Source organism: Calypte anna, chromosome 1 (genome assembly GCF_003957555.1).
Source record: "Calypte anna isolate BGI_N300 chromosome 1, bCalAnn1_v1.p, whole genome shotgun sequence".
Lineage (NCBI taxonomy): Eukaryota > Metazoa > Chordata > Aves > Apodiformes > Trochilidae > Calypte > Calypte anna.
The window spans coordinates 49,831,559-49,852,411 of record NC_044244.1 but is presented as its reverse complement, the minus strand read 5'-3'; the positions used below and the strand labels follow the sequence as shown (position 1 = coordinate 49,852,411).

The following is a 20,853-nucleotide window of genomic DNA, read 5'->3' as shown; positions in this document are numbered from 1 at the left end:
AAAAGGCACAAACAGCTGGTAGAGCTGAAATACAAACTACAAGACTATTGTAACAATTTTTGAAATTAAATTCATGGGTCTTTGGAGCAGTCATGGCCATGTGTAGACATATAAGGCTGAAAAATTTAGTCCTCTAAGTGCATTTTTAAAGAACTCTAGATAAATCCAAAGTCTGGAGCTACTTCTCCTCTAGAGTACAATAAAGTTTACTATCTTTCCTCTATGGTGGCAAGTTCACTGTATCTCTAATAAGTCTTTGCTAATAGCTACTAGCTCTTGTGTATTTACTTGTGTTAGGCTCTACTGCACCAGGTCTACAAGCTTCACGTCTCTTATCGGTGTTCCTCGTTTCTTCTCAGATCCACCTTCTTAAAACAGCAAACTACTGTATTTGCACAATCACAAAATTAAAGTCTGCCTTTAAATTCTACATTTAACTGAAATTAAATCTAAAACTGTTGTTCCCCAAAGAACTTCAGTCCACCTTCTGATACAATAAACTCTGGACAATGCATTCTGAACCTGTGCCTCACCATGACACTTCCAAAGAACATAATTTCCTTCTAACACTGAGCTGCTACCCCTCTAGGTCCCAACACAATCATCCTTGTAGATGACAGAGAGCACGCTATATACAGCATTCTATTATTGTCTACTGAAATCTTGCACAGCAGTAGTCTTTGCATAGGACAGTATTTTTTTCTTTCTCCTATAGTGGCATTTACAAGCCTCTTAAGCACTTCTTTATATGCCTCTACATCCATCCTGCAGATGGAACTCCCATATTTTCTTTTCATGTTTTGCAGAACAGCAAGAAAACTTCAATCAGATCTGAGTCTCATTGTATATAGACATTATCTTAAGAATTAGATGTTAGGAATTTAGGCAGAAGCATAGTAATCTTTCCAAGATCTCTTAGCTATCAACATAGCTTTTACACACAATCCTGAAGCTTAGTACAAGTAAGGTAACATATATTTTAACTTGTTCTAAAATGTTCAGAGCATCCCTACTAAAGTGGACATTGTCTTGTCTAGCTTGACTTTTAAAAATGTTTGACAACTTAGTCTAACTTCATCTCTTTAAAAGCTCCCTCTAGAAAAGGTTCAAAACAAGAATATATTGTCTTACCAGGGATCCTGCTATGGTAGGCAGTTAAGCTCACAATTTTTTTCTGAGTAGTTTGATTTCTAATAATTACAACCCCCCCCCCCGTCTCTTTTCCCTACTTGGGTAGACAGAATGGCATTTCTGGGGATTCTCTTTCCATTTCCTTATGAATAACAAAGGAGTATCTCCCATTGCCATTATGATCTTCAAGGAAAAAAACAAACCACTGCCCAAGAAAAAAATGCAGCATGAGACTCCCTGCTGAATCTATGCCAGATTTTTTTTTTCTACAAAGTTTCTTGTCATTTCTACGAACAATGAATCCTTAGTAGAAGAAACTGTTACCCTTACTGATAGCTCAAGCATGCATTAATTTACCTATGTTATAATCAGTGGGTTGTCTACTAAGAAGGCCTGTAGGTTAAAATACTGACTAATTCTTGCCAACTCTTTTACACTGTTATAAAAGAAAGTTCACTACTGATGACAATTATGGAAAGTGTAAAAAAAATGTCTGCTGATGCATCCACTGAGTTAATATGTCGTACACCAAATTCTAAAGAGAAGACTCACTTTGTAGCAATCATTTGCAATGAGCTGCAAGAGGTTAAAGGACTCCCCTGAGGTCTCCATCTTCAAATAGAGATTCCAGGCCATCTGTGGTTTCTTATTCTTAATATCTGCAATAAGAACAAAAAGCTGGGATTGTGAAAAGAATATGCCATGCAAAATACTCAATGGCAGGTGGAATAAATGTTCCCAAATTTATTTGCTTAGTGTAAACGCATGCCTCACCCCATAAGAATGAAGCTGGGAAGGGAAACTTGTCTTTCTGCCTTACTAGCGATAACAGCATTTCAGAGAATACCAATGTCAAGAGGAACAATTATAGCATTTACTTCTTAACTTATATTTCAGAGATAGAGCAATAAGCACAACTGTCATGATTTCAGATGTGATTAAGAAGCAGAATGGAAAGCATGAGAGAAGCTATTTTATGCAGGGCAATGATAAGTGGCAATCCAATTAGATGGTGAGATTTAGTATTATGTGTTCTTAAAACAAAGAATAAAATTATTTGGCAATGAATCGAGGTTTTTAATACTTGGTGCCCATTTTAAGTTAAACATTCAATTCCCATGAACCACAGCAAACCAGAGGGAGAAGGGAGCACAAAGCCCCTGCAAGCATTGCAAAACTTATCATTATGCATCTACTAGAAAAAATGTTTCCAAATACCTGTGATTCTGTGTTGGGTTTAAATTTGCCTATGTGACTAGAACTCTTCACTTGCATTTAACTTTAAACATCACTGCTATACACAATTATAAATACAAGAATCTGAATCTTCCATCTCAGCTAGTGGAAATTCCATCAGGATGTTTGAACAGAAAATTCTGAAATTATATTTTCAGGAGATAGGAACTTATTCTGTTGAATGTGAGGTTGATATTGATAATTCCAGACTCATTCAAATACTGGGAAAAAAGAAAATCAATTACTCCTTTCTTTTTCAAGTCTTACCAGCAACTCACAGAGTAGGTGGCTGTTCACACATGAACCACTCTTATGCTCTTTCAAGAGAGGGGCTGTTTATATCTGTGCCCGCTGTGCCAATAATATGTTGCAGGTAGAAAGGGTGGTAATACCAACAAAAAACACATAAAATCACAGAATTTATAGACACTTCTCATTTAGGATGCAGAAAGACATCAAATCAGATTCTTCTTTCATCAGTTCCAGATACCATACACACTGGCAAACAGTCTGGTCTTAATTTCCAGATACCAACCCATCTCTCTAGAGAAATGGAATACTGTGCTGATTCAATGGTTTCAAACTTTTTCTTCAAGAAGAATTTGGTACAAATGGTACAATAATATTAGACAAACAAAAAAGGCTGTCTAGCATCTAAAAATATGAATTTATGGTACTTTTTGCCCTTTGCAAATATTTCTGCATTGAATCGTTCATGACTTAATACCTAATCATACTCTGACATGAACGTATTATTATACTTTCTAATTTCTACAGTAGCTTTTATCCAGAAGGATCTACTGGTAATTTACATGCTTGACACAAAAGATAGCTATACTAATCAAGAATAGTTGTTTCTGCAAGAATTCTAGTAGCTGTTTGGGAATGAAAAATCAAATTTTTAAGACAGACACAGAAGAATACAGCAGCCCTACTGAAACTCTGGCAGAATTCAGAATGTCAAAATGCACGGTGAAGAATAAACAGCAACTCCTATAAAAGAGCTAGAAAATTTTTAATTGATAATGTGGTGTTGGCTTTATTTCTTGTATAGTAAGTAGCACCTTCAAAGAGTTCTGCTTTCCCAGATGTCAGAGAACTACTGTATCATGGAATCAAAGGGATGAACACTGTCTACTGAACAACCATGATTTCCCTTTGCAATGGGAGTTTGCCCATCAAAAAAATTCACATAAAACATTCATATATAAAACACTCAAGCACAACTTGGTACTGCAGCTTACTGAAAAAGGAAATAAACTGGCATGTCCTAGAAGAGAGACACTGATACATGTCCATAGGTGTGATGTCTGCCTGGGAAGATCACATTAGAGATGTTGACCACATCTGCAATATGACAATGTCCCCCAAAAAATGCATTTACATTCCAAGAACAACTACTGAAAATTGTATTATAAGAGAACATTTTTGTATTGAGGCACTGTAAGGAAAACATAATATCCCAGGGAGTCTCAGGCTTGAGTCATCAGAAAAGCCCACCTCTAAACTATTTTGCATGTGGCAATACAGCTGTACCTGTACTGAGGTGTGCTCTGCAATGTTTTAAAAACTAACTCAGAAATACTAAATAAAACTTCCTAAAGGCTATTAAACATAGCAAATTTTTTGGTTTCAAGGGAAGAAAGGAAAAGTCTATGAAACAAAAAAAACACCATGGAAATTACAGAGGACATCACTGAGGGACAAGAATTTGGACAACACAAAGAGTAACCATGGTAGGAAGACAAATACCAAATATGCTTGCCTGATTGTTCTCTTCCCTAGACCAGCCATCTGACATTGTCTGCTCTTGGAGTCAGACAGACTCCTGTGCCAGTGTGGGTGCTTCTGTTTTATGTTTTACTCTGAACATTTCAGAGTTGTAACTCAGTCTTTTAAGGCAGAAAATCTTCACTCATGCAATTGAGTGGACAATTGAGAAGAAAAAGGTTCACTGCTTAGGACAAAGCTGCATTGATCAAACCATAGCAGCACTGCACTGAAGCAGTAATTGCTTACTAAAGCCAGATGTATGAGAGGTGCAATAACCACCCAGACTGTAACTCGTGCAATCAGCTTTTCACTTTCACAGCCCTGAATCCACCTACGACATAAAATTCAATTTAGAAGTGGATTGCCAAGACTGATGCAATAGAGGAGGGAGGCTCTGCATTCTGCAATGTTGAGGGTGAAGTGACTCACAGCAGCGAGCTAGCCAGCTACGGTAAACAAAATCATTCTTTATCTTCTCACTCTGGATCAAAAGGAACACCTGCAGGAAGAAGGAAAATAAAAGATTATACATGCAGGCACTTTTAAACAAACTGAAGGCAGACTTGCCTCGTTTCGACACGCAGCTAAGGCTTAAGACACACGAAGAACTGTTTGCTGAGGAGAGCTCGGGTCTGTCAGCAGAGTGGAGGGGCAGCCTCAGTGCCGGGCAGGTGGAGGATTCAAGCGGTGCCATTGCTTATCCAGGGGCTTCAGCAGCTGCAGATCGCTGCGGAGCTGCGGGGAGGGTGCGGCCTGCTCTGAGCAAGTGCCAGTGGGCGGCCATGCAACACTAACAGCACAAAAGAACACTGGGCCTCTGGGAAAAGCTATTTGGAATGTGTTTGTTTAGAAAGCAATGCAAGCAATTGCATTAGCATCTTCTTGAAATACCAGAAGTTTCACATATGTATGAGCCCTTCCTCCTCATCCATGTCAGAGATCATTCCGGGTCAGCAACAAGCCCTTTTTAACCATTTTGGTTTCAGTAGGGTTCCGAGGCAAAACATTTATCTTTTGTAACTTACTGTATAAATACAATTTTTTAATTTACAATTTTCTTCATCTAAAAACATGCATTGGATGAAGGTATAAATTTTAAAATGTATTCTGGCTTTACTCACAGGAAAAAAACCCCAAAGCTATTTATGCCTCTCTGCAGCTGTATTTAAAAAGATACTAGGATGCTACTGGCTAAACCCAAAGTACCTTTATAGAAGCACATATATGTACTGCAACAGTGAGTTCCACAAATTATTGATATTTTTATTGGTTACATATTGCTGACCCTGTAATTTGGGGGATGGGGAAGAAATAAAGAAAAAAAAAATAAAGCAGCATTATCAGCATAAGTAGCATTTTATCATAGGTTTAATTTCATTATGTCCAGGGAAGTTAAGCTTTTTAATAAGTTAATACATGCTATATATGGAGATATTTTACAAGTTTATGAGACACTGGGGGTGATCTTTATGTGTGTCATCACAGGAAAAGATCAGACATTAGGACTGACAAGCCACTGTAATTACATAATCCATTTATTTAAACACCTGAGCTAGGTAACACAAATTTATGTAGAATACTTTGTAATAACCTAAGGGGAAAAATATGTACTAACAGCAGTTTACAACTCTCTGCTTCTTTGTTGCCTGGCTGTAGCTAAAGCTTGCTTACAGCTTTATCATTTTTATCACCATAGCCTGCTAGCATAGTTTTAAGATATTCACCTGCATTTTAATTAAGCTAATTAAATTAAGGTGGGGGAATTGAAATATATATTAATTTTGCCTGACAGTCTTGTGTATTTTTCTTAAACAGAGATGCAATTTCAGGTCATAGAAATTAAAGGGGGTGGATGCTGGGGGTGGTGGGAGGGGAACAACCAAAAACCCTGGGGCGGGAGCTCTGTTATCAAGAAACCTGCAGAGTTAAAAAGTTAGAATGACAGGAAAACAAAAAACCTCCGACCAAACAAAACCAAAGCAAAACAAAAAACCTCCAAATAAAAACCCTCTCCCCCCCCCCTAAAAAACAAAAAACAAAACCAAACCCCAAGCAACCAAACCTCTATGATTCACTTAAGACTTTGTGGTTAGTGTTTTCTTTCTGGCTTGTCTTCTTTCTGGTGTTGTGGAAAATGTTGCTTCCATCTTCATAATAGCCATTTGTTTTTGCATATTTTAGTTGTAATTAAGTTTTTACTCTACATAGACATAAAAAAATGCTGTGTGTAGAAGTTAATCTCTTCCAGCTGCATCTGGATGCTGCTGAATAAGATACAGAGCACTTCCTCTTTTCCTCCCACATCTCCCAGAGGAAGAATGGTTTTAAAATTTATTTTTTTTTAATACAACGTTTTAGGGACACCTAGGAGCTCTTAACTATTCACTGTCTCTTACTCACTCAGGATGCCCTAGTCATTCTGAATAATAAGACTGCCTGAGATACCAGACAAAGCGCAGGAAATCTGATTAAGAGGGCATTCTTTGATCAATTAGAGATAGCTGCAAGCACTCTTGTGATGCACCACAAGCAGCATGACTACCCATATACCTCACATTACAAGATTAGCAACACAATCTTTACTGAAATAGTGTTCACTGAGAGTTTCAGTTGCTTTAAGTAGGGGAAGTTGATGTTCCACCCAAGCTGCTTATTTTCAACCAATGTGAAGACCTAGGGGGGAGGAAAGGAAGGAAAGAGGAGAGTATGTGAGAAATGTTTCCATTGTGTTTTTTTCAGGAAAGTACATACACACCTCTTCAGCCTCACTAAAATTGCCCATGGCAGCTTTGGCTTGGGCGTAGTTGAAGTTAAAAGTGTCATCGTTGTAGAAATAACTCTGGAAAAGAAGCCAAGTAGACAAAATTCATGTAAATAAACAAAAGAAAACCTCCTTCCATGATATAATAACATTAAAATCTCCTCCCTGCCCCCCCAAATCTGAGTAGACTATATCAAGGCAGTGGGAAGGAAAAAAAAACTCACACTAAGAATATACGGCATTTATAAACAGTGGGTAGAAAATTATGGACTGGCTTTCCATCCTACGTTCAAGACTACAAACACAGCTGGAACATTCCACAGTATTAACCATGAGAGATCTGGAGAATGCTCCAAGCTCAGAATTGCAGTGGCAGCTTTTGTAGGTATAATTTTCACTTTGGGCATGTGAGGGCATGCTGTGCTGCCATGGTCTCTTTCACCTCCCCAGCACTTACTTCACCACTCGGGTGGTAAACAGGCAGTTGACTCTCTAATGGTTTAAGAAGATGAACAGTTTGTTTTCCCAAGACTTCTCAAGGTTCAACAAGAGATCCTGTGGATCTGGTTATATGATAGATGGTAGTCAGACACACTGGATCACATGATGGAGCTGGAGCTGCAGTATCACTGCTGTAACCAGTCAGCACACCATGTAATAGGACTTCCTTACGCTCAAGTCTCGCTTACAGGCACCCTTCTCTCTCTCTGAAGTGTAGGAATTTTTCTCTCCCATAATATTAGACTGGTCATATCTGCTTAATAACACATTAGGCTGATCCAGCTGTCTCTTCTATGAAAATCTGAATGTTCCAAAGCAGGAAAGAAAACTCTAGGTACAGCTTAGCCTGAGGTTTGACCCAAATAAGGACCAAAGGTCCAAAGGAGGGCAACCAGGCTGGTGAAGGGACTCGAGCATAGACCCTACGAGGAGAGGCTGAGAGAACTGGGGTTGTTCAGCCTAAAGAAGAGGCGGCTCAGGGGAGACCTCATCACTCTCTACAACTACCTGAAAGGAGGGTGTAGCCAGGTGGGGGTTGGGCTCTTTTACCAAACGACTTTCAACAAGACAAGAGGGCATGGACTTAAGTTGTGCCAGGGGAAGTTTAGGTTAGATATTAGAAAGAATTTCTTTACGGAAAGAGTGATCCGTCATTGGAATGGGCTGCCCACTGAAGTGGTGGATTCTCCGTCCCTGGAGATATTTAAAAAGAGACTGGATGTGGCACTCAGTGCCATGGTCTAGCAACCGCAACGGTGGTTCAAGGGTTGGACTCGATGATCTCTGAGGTCCCTTCCAACCCAGCCAATTCTATGATTCTATGATTCTATGAACTTAGATTTTATCATGGGCAGTTGTCCAGATTGAGGTATAAATTGTATGACCAAAAATCAGCTGTGTTCTGTAATCAGCACTGTCTGGTACTGTTGCATCAGTAGACCTGGTAGAGTTAAGGTGCAACACAATACCACAGCTACAAGTATGAGTGGGACTGAGGATCAAGGTGCAGTGCTTCTGAAAGAGCATGGGAAAAAAGCAGGCTAATTTATCCACTATAGTTACTGAAAGAAAAGATTTCCTGTGTGCACAGCAGCAATTTGTGTGGGAAATTAAATGTTTTTTCCTTGTGTAGCACCTATAAAAGAAGCAGAACTTCTTTAGGAAAACCAAATTTTTTTTCTCTCATTGGAGTGAATGAAGTACACAACTGGAACTGTACAAAAATATGGGAAGCAAGGGACAAGAGACTTTCCCACTGTTCTTTACCTTCTTTCATTATGTAGGGATACTTGAGGAACTTCTTTCCTTCCCTGTTACAGATAGTCAACAAAGGGTACTGTTCCAGTCCACCCATTTGCACCAAGCCAGTGCCTGGCAATCTGAGGTAGGGGGTGGCCACAACTTGCCAGATGTTTCAGTTTCACCCAAGTAGTCTATGATAGGGTCCAAAAGAGCCAGCAAATATATCAAACTATGTAAAAGTAAGAGGATGAACCAATCAGATGAATCTCAAGCTCAGTTTGTGAAAACATTTCAGTACCCTCAGGGTGAACTAACTGGTTTCACCATATGAGAATCACAACACTTTAGCATATTCTTCCTGAATGATGTTTCATGTGAACCAGCACAAGTCAAAGCAAAGAGTTAACAAAGATGCAGGTTTTATTGCATAAATAGTTCCTTCTGTTCAAATAGCCTCCCATAGTATTTTTGAGTTAGAATAGAAAAGAAACTCTGTCAGTAACCAAACTGAAAAACTGTGACATTCTATCCTGGCTGTATTAGTGCTAGAGGCCAGACCTGCTGCAAAAACAAACCCAGTAAAAACAAATTAGTGCTGCTGATGGTGCAACACATTCACAGCAGCTAGATTTTTTTTTCTTTCTTTTTAAACTCCATTATATTTACTGGAATTCACTCTTTTGCAGACTTCTTACTCGTCTGCAATCTTCTCATAAAACTAACTGTGTTCTGAGTGTCCATTTCAATTAGATGCTCAGATACCCAGCTGAACAATTAAGTGGTCATTGTGACCAGAACTCAGCTGATCCTGAATTAGCTTGTTTTCTTGGTTGATCCTTGGTTTCATAATGTCACCCTCAGGGCAGCTGGCAATACATGCAGAGTTAGGTGTCCTTTGAGATGTTCTAATGCCTAAAGCAGTTTTAATCAATCATGGATGAAGGTGGTGTTTCCTGAGAGAATACAATGCAAACAACCTCCACAGTGCACAACTCCAGTTAAAGAGCTGCAGAGATTCTACTGAAGTTGATTCCTGTGAATGAAACTCCAAGGTGACTGTAAAGACACCTAAACTTTGCCTGTAAAATGGTATGGGAAAAATTATTTGCATCCCTGTGACCTGAAGATGAGGGGAATGACCCAAGTAAATCTGAGCAGTGGCTATAGGGTCAGCTAGAAAATGACAAGTGCCAACTGCTTCAGAAGGACCATGCAAAGAGAGTGCTGGTAGGCAGAAAACTTTGTACCTTATTATTTATCAGCAGCATTATAACTCAAAGTACCAGTATTTATGATTTCCTTCAAAAATTTAACAAATACATATTTTACTTAAGCTTGATCGTTTTGTAGCTTGCTAATTACAGTCTATAGAACCTTTCAGACTTGCACCCTCAGCCAAACCTTGAATTATGACAATGAGTTCCATAAAACAACTGTGTTTTGAGAGGGACAAAATGCATTTCCTTAGTAAACATCTGATTTTGCTGCAAATCTAGCAAGCTGCATCTTGTTTTCAGCCTCTTCTAATAGAAATGGTGGTTTCAAATCTACCTTGTTTATTCTAATTCTTATTTCATCTAATGTTATATTCTTAACGTCCAGTTATATCAAATACTTCTCTCCTAAATATCCAGTATTTCAATTTCTAGTTATTCTCTGAATCATCTTTTTTTCTGCAGTTGAAGGGGGAGTTCCCAATATTTTGAATAACAGTATATATACCATTGTGCTATGAAATACATAAATATTTTCTATACTCATTTTTCTTTACTTAGCATAACATTTTGTTTCATCTTTATAAATGAAGTCACATTACAACTGTGAAAACTGGCGTAATAATAATAAATATCTTTGCCTAAATATGGGTAAACTCAAAACAGATATATGGTTACTGATGCCAAAGGCCATGTGTATGTGAAGTCCAGATTAGAAGCTAAGATCGACATATATGTTACAACTTGCAACAGCAGCTCTACATGCTTTGGGCAAAACAGCTGTTTTTATAACAAAACAAAACAAAACATCCAAACAAGCAGTCAAGTAACCCTTCATATCTACTATGCACACTTAAAATATTTTCTTCCAAACATGACATGGTAAAAATTCTTCTTCTAGTTCATAAATATAGCAGGACTGAAGACTTGCATACTCATACCTGTTATTAATTCTGCCTCCCTCTTAATAGTTTTTAAACATTAGAGCTATTCCTCATCTGTATTTACCTCTGCACGGGCTCTTACATCTTATAAAATGGCACTGAGTATTCTGTGCTCTTCCTTTTCCTTTTCGATTTTCTTTCCAACCATTCCTACAACACTTTCCTTTACACACTCACAGATGCAGAATTGTCTCTCTTAATCCCCTTGCCTTCACGTGCCTCATGACTCCAACCTCCCCTCTGATCACCCAATTGCCTACTTTCAATCTCTTATGTTCTGTTTAATGTCTTGTTTGCTTCTAGTTCTTTTTTACAAACACTAGCCATGCCTTGCTTTCAGATACGAATGATGACTCAGTTTGCTACCTCAGGTGCTCCCCTTCTTGCTCTCTCTCTCTCTCACTTCTAAGCTTTCCCATAAACCTTGGAGATGGTAAGTAATTGCATTTAACTTTAACCTTTTCAGGTTAGAACTAGTTGTTTCAGGACTTACGGTAAATGGGAAGAGCTGGGTATTTCTATGGGGTAACTCATACCATTCCAAGTGCATGAACTACATAGGATGTATTCTCCTCTGGAAATTACCATCTGTACCCATTTTCTATAGACAGACCAGGTGATAAGTTGTAACCAGAAGTCTGACTTTTAGATTACTCAAGATTAGGCAAAGCAAATCTCACTGTAGTTTCCAGCTCTCCATTTTTCCATCTACATGCCTCAGCTTGGGGTGTCTCTTCTTTCCACTACTGTGAAGCCATTCCAGTGGCTGCAACTGTTTCAGAATTCTTCAATGACCTTCCAAAGCTTAAAAACACTACACCTTCATCATTCTTCACTTATCGTATGCTTTTGGCACCATTACAGCCATGTATTTTTCTTTAGAACATTGTCATTGTCCTCACCTAATGCATCTCCCTAACAATTTCTTTTTAGGTTCTCATTCTTCTTCCTACCAAATACAGAGTTCTTACAACTCTAATTTCAAATCAGTAGAACAAGACTGTGATCGCTTAACCCTATAATCACACTCCAGCTTCTCTCTCTTTCCTCACATTTGATTTATAACTGAGTATCTGTAAGTTATATCCATTTTATCCAATGAATTCTAATGATCTGATCATGTGGCATTATGACAGCTGGAATCTCCTTTGTGAAAAAATGCAACATTGCCTGCAGGGTACCACTCAGATTAGTTTTGCAAAAATAATATTCTTTGGTAATACTGCCCTATCTTAAACCTTCATTGACATATAAAATGTCAATAAAAATAAAATAAATTTTTATAAAATATGAGTTTCATTTCTTCAGGGTGCTTCATGTCCTGTCTTCCTTGCACAGTCTTGTTCATTAAAATGTTCCCAGTTATTAACCAGTGGCAGTAATCTCATCACTTATTCAACAAGTCTTAAAAAAAAAATTTTTTTCCCCTCCATGCTGCCAACCCCATAAACATCCACAATTTCTTTCATTGTCTTCCTTCCTCTAATTATCTTGTCTTCTGTGGTGCCACCAGAAATGATTAAATTGCAAGTGTGATAAGACCACCATGTTGCACAATGCTAACTAGACTGCTTCCTTACATTTTGATCCATTTGCTATACTTCCCACTGTTCTTCCTATGTTTTGTTGTTTCTATTGCTTTTCTGTACCTTTTTATGCTTACATAGTTTCTCACACAGTAGAGCCTAATTCCATATGTAGTGATTCCATACATTAGAATATTACCAATACTAAATAAAAATACTAACCTTGACCGAGTTGAGGTAAACCAGGACATTACCAAACTGTTTAAGAAGAAAGAAGCAGGAGGACATGCACTGTCTCCCTGGAATGGTATCTAAAATTCAAAAGAGAAATGCAGATTTGTAGAATTTAAAAATCACATCGTAATGAAAATAACTATCAAGACTGCTGGCAACTATGAAAGCTACTTGCTTCTAAAATAGCGTAACTTGTCTTTTCAAGGTAAAGAACTGTACTACAGATTAGAAAAACTATTAAGTCATCTTGCCGACTTTCTTTACAGCATACAATAACTATTGCAAGACTGCATTCAACAGCTAATTTTACAGAGAAAAATTGTTCAAGTAATAGGCTTTTTCCATGACACAATTTACGCAGCATAATTTTACTGTGAATTCAGCTTAGTCTTAGGAAATTACACTTGATACAAAGCTTGAGTTTGTTACTCTATAGCCTTTTTCTTTAAAATTATGCTTTTCAGTTATCTTGGACAAAGAAACTCTACATATTTTAATTTTAGTTACAGTAAAAGAATAAAGGAGACAATGAAAATACCGTGTTATATATATGCATTAAAAAACAATACACACACAGAAAAAAAACGCTCAATGATGAAATACAATATGAAAATTAATTTTCAAGCACTTGGGCTTATCACATTGTTCACAAGTGGTAAAGCCATATATGTTAGGCATATTGGTTCAGATGAGTATCAGTAAATTTTGCTACCATCTATGACATCATAAACTGCTGCCACTGTACTGTGCTATCATCTACTCTGAAACTGCAAGCTGTGTTAATAAACAACTATTTCCAAGCTTTTTGAGAGGTTCTAAAGTAAGCTTACTGGGACTATTTTTTGTTAGGCCCAGCCAGCAGAGATCGGTCAGAGACTGATGAACCCAAATATCAGCTGGAAAGACATTAATTCAAGTAATATCAAATGTTTAATATTTCACTAATTATCAAACAATAATTAGAGAGCATGTTTTTCACAGTTTGGAAAAGTGACAGGACATAAGATCCCCAAGCTACCTGAAGGAATCTGCTACTGTAGATTAGATTACCATCAATCCATCCACACTAGGAAATTAAAATATCTTTTCTGTATATAGAAATTTAATGTATTGACCAATATTTTGAGTCCATATCACAGCACAAAATATACATTGTACATATGCAAAATCATACATTCTTCATTAAATAAGGTATGGTAGTAATTATTCCTTGAAAGCACTATATTAAAACTTAAAATACATTTCCAAAGGAAAGAAGAATATTCTCATTTTTAATCTTTTGGCACTGAGCTTGGATGTCTTGTTATTTCCATATAGAGGCAATCCATCCTTACCTGTATCTGAACCACATTATTCAGTTCTTCAACTTTAGAAAATTATTTGGTTATTTATGAAGAGAACTGTTTGGGAACAGAAACAGGACTGTATCCTTTTCTGTTCTTTTTTACACCCAGGCATACTTATCATGACGTATATATGCAATGAGTACTACCAGTGACAGGAAAACTAGAGCTTGAAAGTTTTAATTCATCCCATGTGACTCATGCACGAAGAGGAAAAACTTCTCATTTTGAAACATTACTTAGGGTGACCACAGAATACCTCAAAGAGAAGACTGTACAAAATCCAGAAGTGTTTCATTCATCCTACCCAACACTAGAAAGTGAAAAAGGTGCTTTTCTCCAATATACTAAGTTTGGAAAACTTATGTTAAGCACCAGAAACATTGCATTTAAGGGAAATGTTAATGGTTATTTACTTTCACTAGTGTTCTTCTTGCCCTATTTCCTTCTAAACTTGTATCAGAAATCTGATTTGTTTAAGTTTCTACCCAGTTAAGACACTTGGAGAAGAGCATGAGAATTAGCTATAAAAATCTAGTTATATCCTCCTTTGTAATGCCAGTTCAATTTCATATCATTGGGATTAAGAATTTTATTTAAGCTTAAAAAGAACACAACAGATCAAGCTACTGTTCTGGGTATTATTTATTGCCACTAGAGGATGAATGCTGACCCTTATGCATGCAGGTTTTTTTGGTGGTGTGGGTTTGTTTGTTTTGGGTACCCTTACTCCTTTTAAAGTACATAATTTCCAATATGAGATGATAGGCATACATGTATTGGAAAGGATTTTCCCATTAACTCTGTTTGCTCTATGTTCCTGGAACCTCCAAGTCAGAGATCTAATTAAAAATAGGGAAGGGCCTAATTGATTAGTCCAAATGACTTTACAGATATGTGACATTGTAATCTCCCTAAATAGTTTGCTGCTATTTTTTTGTTAAAGCAGTCAAGGGCTTTCTACAGTTAATGAGCGAGCCAGAAAGAGAGGACCTTGTTTTGAAAAAATATTCCACATGTTCATTTTAATCCACTGATTTTTGATAATCCGCATTAAGATGAGGAGACTTGTAGGCCCTGTTGCACGCAAAGACACAGCATAGGATTTCCCCGCTCCAGCAAGCACAACCTACTTTTGTTATTATAAATCTGCAAAGCAGTTAAGTAACTTGATAAAGATTTTAAACAGACAATCTAGAGGTAATAGGTTCTTGCAAGGACTGACACAGTGGGAAGTGCTGAAGCATGACTTACATCCTTGAATAGCAGGGCTGGCTACTTAGGAAAAGCCCAAATATACAAACAGTGAGAAGTCTATTCTCCATTCTAAATCCAGCAAGACAAAGGCAGCATATAAAAAATGACCACAAAATACAACAGTTGCTAATATGCTAATTTATATAAGGACATAAAAATTATTATTATTGAATCCAGTCTCTATCTGGTTCAGAAGCTTGCTGAGTACGAATTTAGAGCTATAGGAAGAAGATGTTCTGTTTGCACATGCAGTACACGCTGCAGTATGTCATGCCATTTCCTCTGAAGCTTCTCCCAGCTTCCAACAATCTGCACTGAAGACTTCCTAAATCATCATTGAAAAAATTGTCTTAAATAGCCCATGGACTTTTCTTCTACACATTTCTTTATATCTTCTGGTTCTTGCAAGATTCTATATCAAGTAAGTTGTGTTATGTGAAAAAGTAATTAATGCTGTTTGGTTTAATTGTCTGGTGTGATGATTTATTTCAATGCTTCTTTTTGTATGGCATGGTATTTTTTCTCTATTTTTCTTCTCCTTGTCACTAATGATGTTCTGTATCATGAATGTACCCAAACGCAGTCATAATTTTCCAGGCCATTTATGATCCCTTATTAAATCTCTTCTTGTTCAAGAAGCTACTCCCTTTCTCCAATCATCCTTGTTGTCTTTATTGTACCCTTTCTGTTCTAACATTTTTTTAAAATGCAAGAACCAGAATTGCATACCAGAACCACATCTGTATACAATGACACAGTAATTACTGTTGTTTTGTTCTCTTTCCTCATCAGTTCCTAGGATTCTCTTCAACTTCTCTGATAATTTTGCAACCATAGTTTATTTTTTCTGCCTATGTACTACTTTGCATTTATCAAAGCTAAATTTAATTTGCATATTATTACCCAGTCTCATGTATGCTTCCACAGCTTTCATCATTGTGGAAGCTTTAATTTTTCCTACTCTGGGTAATTTTGTACCATTGGCAAACCTAGCCATGTCATTATTTGTCTCTTATATCTCATTAATTATGAATAAAAGCCCTTTCTCTAAAGAAACAAAAGGTTCTTTCAAGTGCTGAAATCAGGTGCATTTTATCCTTTTCACTGCTACTTCACCAAACATTTTTTGTTAGAAATGAGAAAGGTTATTATGTAGCTTCCTTTTTTGGAATTAGTACTGTGGAAATCTTTGAGTGTGCTAACACATGGATTTCAAATTTGATTATAATTAGAACAAAATTGGATTTTCATTGTAAAATTTCAAATCAAGTTCTATGTACTCTCTGTATCGGCCTACAGTCACCTGCTCACCTCTGTGTTCCCTAAGAAAGAGGAAAACTTAGCATTTAAAAATTAATTCTCTGTATCATACCATGTCATTGCATTTACTACGCTAACATGGGCAGAGTAAGTCTCACATTGTTATTTAATTATCTATTTATACCAAATCTCTAACCTCCTTAATATGCCAGTCACTGTTCCAATCCAGGCTGGTTGGTGAATAATTTAGCCTCAATATAAGTCTACTATCTGAGCAAGTAATTTAAACCAGTTTAATGTTATTCCCTGATAAAGAAAAGATATTTACTTTATTTTGAGAGAAGCTTTCTACAGTATTTTGAAACACTTCTCCACTGGCATAATCTATGTAGCAATACACCATTGTAAATGAAATACTAACAATATCCCATGTGTTACCTTCCTCCCATCACACTTAAAGAATACTTTATGTTTATAGCTTCCTTTTCTAAAATTAGATGTTTTACTCTTCATTCATCTTGTAAAACATCTAATTTTTTTATAAAAGCACCTACATACTTAGTCTACATGTGTTTGCTTTTTGTTATGTCCTATCTAGATTGAACCGTTTGCCTCAAATAGGAGGTTTGCCTCCTATTTGACCTCCACCTCTCTTTCATTTCAGAATACAAGAAATCCCTCACACTATTTTGCCTTTAAAGGAGTTACCTTGAACTGCCTGTCAGCCTCCTCCCATGTGTTTTTAAAAAGATGACAAGGCAGTTTTTACACTAAAGTATAAGCTGCTTGCAGTACAAATGTTTCCATTTACTGTTAGCTGTAACAAATCCTTCCCATAGACTCATCTTTTTTTCAATTAACCCACCATTCTAATGCAGACTGTGTTTCTGTTCCTTCTTCCCCCCCACCCCCTTTTTCCCCCTCAACCATACTGTAAGTCTTAGCCTGTCTTGTTTAGCATATTGGTTTTACAGTATTTCCTAGAAAAATTAAGACTTCCTAAGAATTTCAGTTTTGGTTTGAGGTCTTCTTTTCACTATGCATCTTATCAGGATATCTTTTCTCAGACTGCCTCTGTTATTGTTTTTATCCATGTGTGCTATGGCTATTCATCACACCTCCATGACTGTTATGGATATTAAGAAGTCCACTATCACTATACAAATCACCCTGTGGCCTTACTGGCATCACAAACCCAGTTAGTTATGTGCCCACTAACAGAGCTGTCTGCTACTGCAGCTCATATGGCTTCTTTCTGCTAGCTGGGATCCTGACTCCAAGGGGACAGACTCAAGAATTAAGAGTAGTGTGTTAGGGAAAGCTCATCAATGGATTAACTTCCAGTCTTCCAAAGGCAAGCTCCCTGCTGCACAATCTCAACAGTACAAGGGCTGCAAAGGGAACAGAATGGCTCAAGAGTATTTCTGAAAGTTTCATCAGTTCTGAAAGTTTCATCAGCTCTGCCTCTTGAGCTCCTTCTCTTTAGTCACCATGGACGCAGGAGAAAGCATTCTGTCTCTGAGGACCATGAGCTCTTGCATCATAAACATGCATAAGTTTCCCACCTGAAGAAACAGTCCTGCTGACAATGCCTACAAAGGAAACTGGGAAGCTCCAGTTCAGCTGAATTTTTGTGTTTCAACTACTGGCTATTTCGGTTTGAGATTTTTGAGTTTACTTTGGCAAGGGAAAATGGGTCTTGGTTTGCTTATTGAATGAATAAATATCTAAAATACATAATTTGTTTTTGGGTTTTTTTCATCTGGGTTTTATAATGTTTGGGTTTTTCACTCAGCCAAGGAGTTAGTCCCAGACATTCCATTTCTCTCTGTGGCTGAATTCTTCTTTACATTTTTATCACCCTCAGTTCCAGGGCACACTCCATGCTAGGACTCTATGTATTTGATAAGATTTCATAAGCAGTCCTAGATTTGTACCTGTGAGGTTTCAGCCATGCACTTTATTAATTAGGCTGTTGTCTTCTGTTTGTATAATGGGGATTTTTAGTCAAAGGAATGCTGCCACAGTGTCTGTCAGCAAAGACTAGCAGTTTGCAGTATTCCAGGCAAATTCATACAGTAGGGTTTGGAGAGCCTTCTAATTTGAACCTGCAAATTTGTTTTAGATTATAAATTAGACTTTCTGTTACTCATACTTTAGCAACAAAATGACTAGCTATAGTTATGCTAACAGTCACCAGTTACACAAAAGATATGATGCTATGTATTTGGACATTGCAAGAAGGATTACATAATGGAGAAAGAACATTTCATACATACCACATTCGCTGGCTGACTCACCCACCAACTGGAAGAACTGCTGAGCAATTTTCAGATGATCTTTCTGGGAGAGAAAAAAGAAAATCCAACATGAGTTCCAGGGCTGATGCTACAATATACTGTGAACATACACTGAGGAACAGATGGGGAACAATTAAAAGAGGAACCAGGGCTGAAGTAAAACCAGAAAAAGTAAACGTGCTACTATATGTTCCCTAGACATACTGTAGAAAGAAAACACGCTTTTTGGAAGCAGGACAGAGAAGCCAAATTGATCTTGATTAATTGTCAGGACTAGGAACAGAAATTTGCATCTTACTCATTCTGGACTGAGTACTGTTCAAAAGAAGATTGAGAGACTTGGAGATGCTGCAATCTAATTGAGAAATTACTGCCTCCTTTACTCCAGTCCCTACAGATCTGTTCATATCCCACTGTTGGAGAAGTTGGAGAACCTCACAGACTTCACTTACCGAGCCTGTTTCTTGTCCAAGTGCTGCATTTACCACTCCTTTGAGGACATACTCCTGAAAAAATAGCAAAATGTATAATAGAAGGTGAAGGTTTCAGGAGTTTTCACATAAAAGCCTACTTGTACATTATTTGCTTCCTAAATTCAATCCTATCCCAACTCAGTTAAATAGGGAGCTGGTTAATATAATAATGCTTCAGCACAATAGCAGTTACTGCAAAAAAAACCCAAAAAACTACTTGTTAGGCAGTTACTTTGATAAATATGCGAGATGCAAAGGTGCAATGGGTTTTCTGATAAGTCTTATGCCCAAAGACAATGCACCAGAAGGAACACAACAGCATTCTGTCATGCTCTCTTCACCACCATATGACCAATAATCAAGTGCAATGTTGTTATATTAATGCACAGATCCCACTTCAAGTATGCATACTGGCCAACCATAAACACTACCATCCTTCTCCCAGAAATGCAGTGTTTCTCATCAGGGCAAAAATGTCAAGAGGTTTGTGCTCTGTGGTAATGTTACTCTACTGAAATCAGCAATAGGAGTAGAGTACCTTCTAATCTCTATTATGAGATATAACTATACTTTGATTCTTTGAGCGAGATTTTCTCAGCATGCTATAACCTCATTTGTCTTACTTAAATTGTAAGGTTAAGAGTTATAGCTATAAACCTGTTGAACTAGGTACTCCCGATAAACCTGGACAGCCCTGTCACAGATGTGAATACAGAAGAAGTGAAAGAGACATGTACACAGAGCATCAGTGGAGTGCAAGGAAACAATCAGAGTACTGGCCAGAATACTGAGTAATTGTTTTAGCACAGCAACTCTCTTACAGATGATGAATTTTTATCCTAAAGATGTCATGACAAGGATGAAGTCTGAGAAGAACTGAAGGAGTTCTGCAAGTCTTAGCAGAAAGAAGTTCCTTCCAAGCACGAGTTGAAAAAATGGAAAAAAATAACGGAGATAGTAATTTCAGAATGGGATCTAGAACTATATAATGTTATCTATATTAGGCACATATACAAGGAAAACAGAGGCTAAAGGACCAAAGCTGCAGAAAACTTAAAGTAAGTCTTGCTACACTTAAAAATGCAAGAAGTGAAAAGCAACAGCAGAAGGCATTCCTCAGCACAAAATCACCAGATCTGTGTTCTTGAGGTTTTCCTTTTCCCTCCCTCCATCTAATACTCACACAGACTCATGAAAGGTCCCTTTCATGCCCAGCTATGTGACCTTTGGAAAATAAACTGCAAAGAGCAATAAATCAAAGACTAAAGATGTTGAAACAGCCACAAAAGAAAATTACAGTAGCAGCCAAAGGACACTGCAGTTTTCACTCACTGCAGCCAAAGTGAGATGTAATTAGAAAAGACCTATTATTTAAACAGTTTAATCTAATCTAGCTAATTTTTATTGACATTGCTTCAAGATGAACCACATGAGCATTTGAGCTAGTTGAACTGAGGGATGGTAACGATCACCAGGGCAGAAGTGATAAGCAGCTGTAGTTGGGAGAGGGCTCCTGTCTGTGCACTAATGCTCATCTCACTAGAATCAAGTCTGCACACAAGAGGGATGCAGGTGGTACGACAATAAACATACTAAGTATGCATATATGCTCAGATGTAATACTTTATGCATGCACATTGTCTACTGTTGATGAAAAG

General features: G+C 37.4%; 1 protein-coding gene across 3 annotated transcripts in view; it reads right to left on the bottom strand.

The window, feature by feature from the left end:
* TTC26 (tetratricopeptide repeat domain 26) overlaps positions 1 to 20,853 on the bottom strand; it is a 45,607-nt gene that overhangs the window by 4,095 nt on the left and 20,659 nt on the right. For 2 of the 3 annotated variants that reach the window (XM_030451815.1, XM_030451831.1), the window contains 6 exons: positions 19,175 to 19,228; positions 18,702 to 18,765; positions 12,551 to 12,639; positions 6,896 to 6,979; positions 4,570 to 4,639; positions 1,684 to 1,790 (listed from right to left, as the gene is read on the bottom strand). In XM_030451815.1, coding sequence (XP_030307675.1) covers positions 1,684 to 1,790; positions 4,570 to 4,639; positions 6,896 to 6,979; positions 12,551 to 12,639; positions 18,702 to 18,765; positions 19,175 to 19,228 — 468 coding nt within the window. The remainder of the gene's footprint in view (positions 1 to 1,683; positions 1,791 to 4,569; positions 4,640 to 6,895; positions 6,980 to 12,550; positions 12,640 to 18,701; positions 18,766 to 19,174; positions 19,229 to 20,853) is intronic. The other variant, XM_030451822.1, reaches the window with a different exon arrangement.